This window comes from Clinocottus analis, unplaced genomic scaffold, assembly GCF_023055335.1.
Source record: "Clinocottus analis isolate CAN_PGR_092001 unplaced genomic scaffold, fCliAna1.0.p SCAF_18, whole genome shotgun sequence".
Classification (NCBI taxonomy): Eukaryota; Metazoa; Chordata; class Actinopteri; order Perciformes; family Cottidae; genus Clinocottus; species Clinocottus analis.
In genome coordinates, this window is record NW_027175909.1 from 9,060,961 (window position 1) to 9,067,041 (window position 6,081).

General features: G+C 44.1%; 1 protein-coding gene across 1 annotated transcript; it reads left to right on the forward strand.

The window, feature by feature from the left end:
- The first annotated feature begins 1,703 nt into the window (after positions 1–1,703).
- cbln2b (cerebellin 2b precursor) lies at positions 1,704–4,877 on the forward strand. The gene is made up of 4 exons (XM_068582363.1): positions 1,704–2,045; positions 2,421–2,985; positions 3,623–3,742; positions 3,826–4,877. The coding sequence occupies exons 2-4, from the start codon at positions 2,698–2,700 to the stop codon at positions 4,021–4,023; spliced, it is 606 nt and encodes a 201-aa protein (XP_068438464.1). The 5' UTR covers positions 1,704–2,045; positions 2,421–2,697; the 3' UTR covers positions 4,024–4,877.
- Positions 4,878–6,081: the final 1,204 nt, after the last annotated feature.

A 6,081-nucleotide genomic window follows, 5' to 3' on the forward strand; every position in this document is an offset into this window, starting at 1 on the left:
TGCGTCAAACTTAGCACAAAACGTAAAGAAATTGTTAGCATAAATGTTGCACTTTGCTCAACCATAATTGCAATGTAGCTACATAGCCCTAATTCAGGTCTTGCCCTCTAAAATGTTATGCTTTACCCTCAGGAAAAAACTTCCTTTTGCATTCACACACACACACACACACACACACGCACATGCACACACACACACACACACACCCACACACACACACACACACACACACACACGCACACGCATGCACACACACAAAGAGATGGACAAGCGGGCAGATGGACAGAAATATATTTGTTATGAGGTGGGTATTTTTAAACTTTGTAAAGCATATGGTGCTGTGAGCACGCAGGGTGCAGGGCTTCTTTTGATATTTAGGATATTTAATGCATAATATTTGTCACAGAACTAGGACAAATGACAATAGTAAATACATGCGTGATTTGTTGAGAAAAAGAAATAAAAATACTGCTGTCGTTTTCTTTGTAAAAACAGATGGCTCGCATTAAGACCCACCATATAATCGACCTCCCCGTTCCTGGAAGCCAGTAGCTAGCTGTCAGGGAAAATAACCATAACACTCTTGTCAGTCCAGCCGATCAGCTTGCCTGATGGAAGTGAAGTCCCTTTTAGGGCAACGGCTGCCCCTGGTACGTCAATGCCATGTACATGTAGGCCACATCCCTTTTCCTTGCATGTCCCCAGTACTTGACATTTGATGATTTCTGTAGCTATGTGTCCTTCTGAAGGCCTGGGGTCAGTTGTGGCTCTTGGATACCTGATGTCACTCTTCCGCATGGCTTGCCAGCCAGCTCTGACAGTGCAATGTTTGTCAAACGGGGCTGAGAAAAGGAGGAAGGATCACCACAATTAAGTCTAAAATTGGGTCACTTGTATTTTATGGAGTCTGTGCATATGTTGTGTCTGCGTTTCAAGGTTTTTAATGCTTATTCATAGTGACATCCAAACCTTTAAGGAATGATTTGGTTTTGTCCTCTCCGCCTACCCATTTGCTTGCATGTATTCAAAATGCAGCTTTGATGAATTATGTTCAAAGAAATGCAGACTTTACTCCCACTATTTTCTTGAGCTGATGAAGCTGCAGACAGTATACAGTGCCTTCCATTGCAGATGTGAGTGTCATGCATAATGTAGGCAGTTAGCATATCTTTAGGTAGGTAAATGACAGCTCATTAAAAGGTCTAGCGTGAGCGTTCACCACGTACGAGGCCCCCTCTCAGAAACTTCAGAGGTGTGGAGCACTGGTACGGACCCGCTACACGGCTCTTCAAAGGATGATGACATGTCAAGAACTGAAAAGAAAGGCCAAGGGTGGTACAGAGAGGTGCAGGACATTCTCTGTGAAGTGGGCATTTTCTGAAGTGTCCTCCTTTTTTTTACAACCAACTTATGGTGTGTTTGTAGAACGCGATGTGCCTGTGAAATAATGTACTGATATGCCAGTATACACCACGCAATGAAACATGCCGGCCAGATCCCACATACGTTTGCTATTTTAAATCACAGGAGTGATGAGATTTGACTTCTGATCAGCAGTCTGCAGATACGACACCCGCCACTGGATGGCGCACACGTATCTTTATTTGACTCATACGAACGCTTGTTTAAGTCTCAAATTAGTAACATACAGCCTACATGCATGCGGGATGTGCCACGTAACAGCAAGGTTATCTGCTGCAACCGGCATTCATTTCAGATCAATCTGGGAGAGACACGAGAAATCTTCAGCATATGAATGACAGACATTGACATGACAGCAAGTGATCTCTGCCTTCCCGAGGGGCCTCTGAGCTCACAACATCCAACTGATTAATATGTAAACAAACCCGTTAGTTCACACATGTGCTCTTAAATGCGGGATACTTCTGAAGAGTCTTGTTGCAGTGGCTCCACACAAAGAATGGGCGTGAGTTGTCCCTCGAAAGGGAGCCCAGAGACTCTTGCTTGTTTAGCACCACCGATCTGAGCGCTCAGATCACAGTCTGCGAGAGACAGAGAGCATACCAGCGGGATGGATTGCACAGGTAGGTCGTGATTTACCTTTTCTCAACAGAAATGCCCGCAAAGTGCTTGTTTCGCCATAATGCCCGATTAGAGCGAGAGAGAAAGGTAACTGTAACACCATTTGCGTTCGACAGATAATTTGTTACCAAGAGTTGTGGCGCAGAGTTATAGAAAACAACCCGCAGTAGCACACTTGGATTGCTCAATCACAGACGAATAGAAAATGTGTATTAATGCGCGATTTTCTTATTTTGTCATTTACTCAGAGTTATTGCCTTTGTTTTTACGCACGATAGAAATTTTACGCACGCTGGTTAAACTCAAGTTACATGCCTAAACTATTTGAAATTGCTGTCCTACTGCTGATTGATATGGACATTTTCATTTGATCTCAGGATTTGCAACAACAGTTGTCTGAACAATCTTCAAAATCAACTACGACCCCCAGGAGGGAGGGGAGTTACAGCCGGAGAGAGTCGGAGTGCGTCTGTGTGTCAGAGGTTCTTTGAGAAAGCGAGGGAGCATCACAGATAGAGGAAGAGAGAGAGAGAGAGCGAGAGAGAGAGAGAGGGGGGAGAGAAGGTATCAAGTCTGGACCAGGTGATCGAGTACTAACAAACCTCCAAGGGGCTGCCGGGTTGTATCAGTGTGCACGGGATCAACGATCCGACCATGGTGCCCGCGCGCTGCCCGGGACCCTGTGCCGTACTGGCATTGGTTCTCCTCTTGGGATGCGGCGTGGTTTTCTGCCACGGCCAGAATGACACGGAGCCCATCGTGCTCGAAGGGAAATGCCTTGTGGTGTGCGACTCGAACCCTTCTTCGGACGGAGGGGTCACCTCTTCACTGGGCATATCAGTCCGCTCCGCTGGGGCAAAAGTGGCTTTTTCCGCCGTGCGTGGAACCAACCATGAGCCGTCAGAGATGAGCAACACGTCTATGACCATCTACTTTGACCAGGTCAGATGTTCACTGAATTTAGCACAGTTCTGCAAGAGTGTACTTTACCAGATATGGGCCAATATCATAGCTCCAAAACTAGTTTCGCTTTCCCCCCTCGCTCTACAATATGCATGCCATATATTTGCCATGGGCGAGCGGAACTTAAGGTCATGTTTCATTGATTTCCTCTCACTGCACTCGCTCTGTGTGATCTGAGCCCCCTGTATCTTTAATCTTAAGAGCACAATGCTGTTTCCTTTGAAAATGGTCAATTTGATGCTGTGAGTAATGGTTTTGATTCAGGGATGCGCTGTCAAAACGAATGATCATCCATGCAGGATCATTGATCACACATGCGTGTTAGGCCTCGGACGGATTGACATGTGCATTGTGTTGCTTTTGCTGGGATGTTCCACTTAGTTCCCTTTGGACAGCGGCCTGTTATACACATCTAAATGGGAACCATCCCAAACTGCGACTGAAGCGCAGCCTTAAAACATTTGGCACACCAGCCTGATACGCCTATCTGTATAGCCACTCTGCGTGGCAGAGGCAAACAATTACATTACTAAAGACAGCTGGTGTGTTCAGTGAGGCATGCGGGTGGCAAATAAATAAACCTTCTCTTCTCATTTTGCGCCTTTCTTGGTCACAGGTTTTAGTGAACATCGGCAACCATTTCGATCTCAAAGCAAGTGTTTTCCAGGCTCCAAGGAGGGGGATTTACAGTTTCAGCTTTCACGTGGTGAAGGTCTACAACAGACAAACCATACAGGTGAGCAATTATTAAGCAGTTGGTCTGCGGTCAGCATTCAATAGAGAACTAAGAATGAGACCGAACTCTCTCCTCTCTTGCAGGTGAACCTGATGCAGAATGATTATCCGGTTATATCAGCATTCGCCGGTGACCAGGACGTTACGAGAGAGGCGGCCAGCAACGGAGTACTGCTGATGGTTGAACGGGAGGACCGCGTCTCTCTGAAGCTGGAACGGGGCACGTTAATGGGCGGATGGAAATACTCCACCTTCTCAGGCTTTCTAGTCTTTCCTCTATAATCTATTCTGCGATGATCCACGTCGCACGAGACTCTGCTTAGGTTGAGGAACAAAAAGAAAAAACGAAAAAAAAACATGCCATTTATTTTCAACTTAAATAACTGTCAGCCAAGGAAGCCGACGAATATCTGTATACCTACACTCGTCCACTATCTAGTCAAATATGAACGTTTCCTTGGAGTTTCATATATTCAAATCCATCAGTCAACTTTTACGCAATCTGGATGATTAAAAGTATTGATCGGCCAGAGGGGCGTGTGCTTGTCGGGAATGTGGATTTTTTTTTTCTTGCTTGGAAAACAAACTTTGCCAACAGACAAACGGGTGTACCTGGGAAAAACGGACAAGGACGATGATGATGCGTGGAAGAACTGACGTCCTGGACAGGCCGAGTGTGTTATGCTCTATTTTATGTTTGTATAGCCTTAAAGAATATATGGTTTTCGTCCAAGTGAAGTATATGGAATTATGGACAACCAGAGAAGAAGTGCTCTCACGCCCAAGGCATTTTTTTGCACGAATGGAAGTTTTTACTTTATGTTTTGTGCTGTCAATGGTGTTGCGTTTGGATGCTGAACATATTGAAAATAAGCCAAATGTAGGCCGCCGACGAGTTTATTTAAAGAGAAAAAAGGCGACATATTTCAGCCACCGGAGACGATTTAGAGCCCTTTTATTAAAGAATAATGATATAATTTATAAAGTACATATTCACATTATTGTGTGTTCTACATTTCGGAATCTGCGTAGCTTTGACTGATTTAATGTTCAGTGACGTTGCTCACAAAATGTAAATTGTGGAAATAATAGAAGAATCCCTATATGTCCCGCTTAATAAAAGATATTGTATTGTATAGGCTAAGCGCATTTATCACTGTTCATTCACATATCTTGACACTTAAGAAAAACAGGCTGAAGACAAAACGCTTGATCAGAAGTGAGTTTTATAAATTACGTGAGGCCAAACCAAAGACCAGCTTCTTTTAGTCGCTGTCCGAGGTTCTGAAATATACTGCTGCACTGCTCATTCAAAAGTCTCGCAGCACTTGTGACAGGAACAAATATCTAAAAACTTTTTTTCATGAGAAAAATAAAAACATACATAGAACAGAAGTACTGCGCGTTACGTTTCAATACAATCCATTGGCGCGCCTTTACGCGGCGCATCGCGGATGGAGACGACAGAGAGACGCTCCCTCTCATGGAATATTACCGAAGTCCCGAATTAAACAAACATTTTGACGGAGAATTGCAAGCGTGTCACGTATGATAAAATATTGCAAAAAGAAATAACGTCTATACTGTAATTCAGCTCGTGCATCTTGTGGTGACTATTTTTAAAATCATTTCAATGTGATTTTGTTTGAAAATCAAAGCTTATTGATAAACCCCTCGCACACACACACAATCCTTCTTATCCCTTCTCTCTATGTCTCTCTCTCTCACTCAAACACACACACACACACGCAGGCACGCACTCACACACACACGCACGCTCACACACGCGCGCGCGTACACGCACGCACGCACACACACACACGCACACACATTATCAAAGACCCCCCCCCCCCAACAAAATTCGAGCCTGTTTCTGAATCAAAACCAAAGCAAATAGTGACTCGTGCCAGTCTTTTAATAAATGATCCAAAAAAGCGAAACCCTCATCAGACAATACGACATCCAATTGAAGAGAAACATGTTGACTTACAGCAATTTACTAACAATAACAAATTCAACTGCCATGTTTGAATATTCTAATCCAGGTGAATGCCTTCATCCCTTATTGAAGTCCTGTGTTAAATGTGTTCAAGCCACAGATGAGTTTGGTGGAATTGAGCTGTGGACTGAGTGAAAACAAAAGCTTTGCTGGGACTCAATATCAAAAAGTCACCCCTACTGTTTAAGAGAATTCTGGAAGTTGCAGTGAGACTGTGTATTTTTAGTGGGCAACGTGCAATTGCAACATACCACAGCTGATCTCTCTGATGTGATGCTTTCGGGTCGAAGGGCAAACTGTGTTGCTTTAGATTAGTTTGGAAAATTCGAAATTTGTTTTAG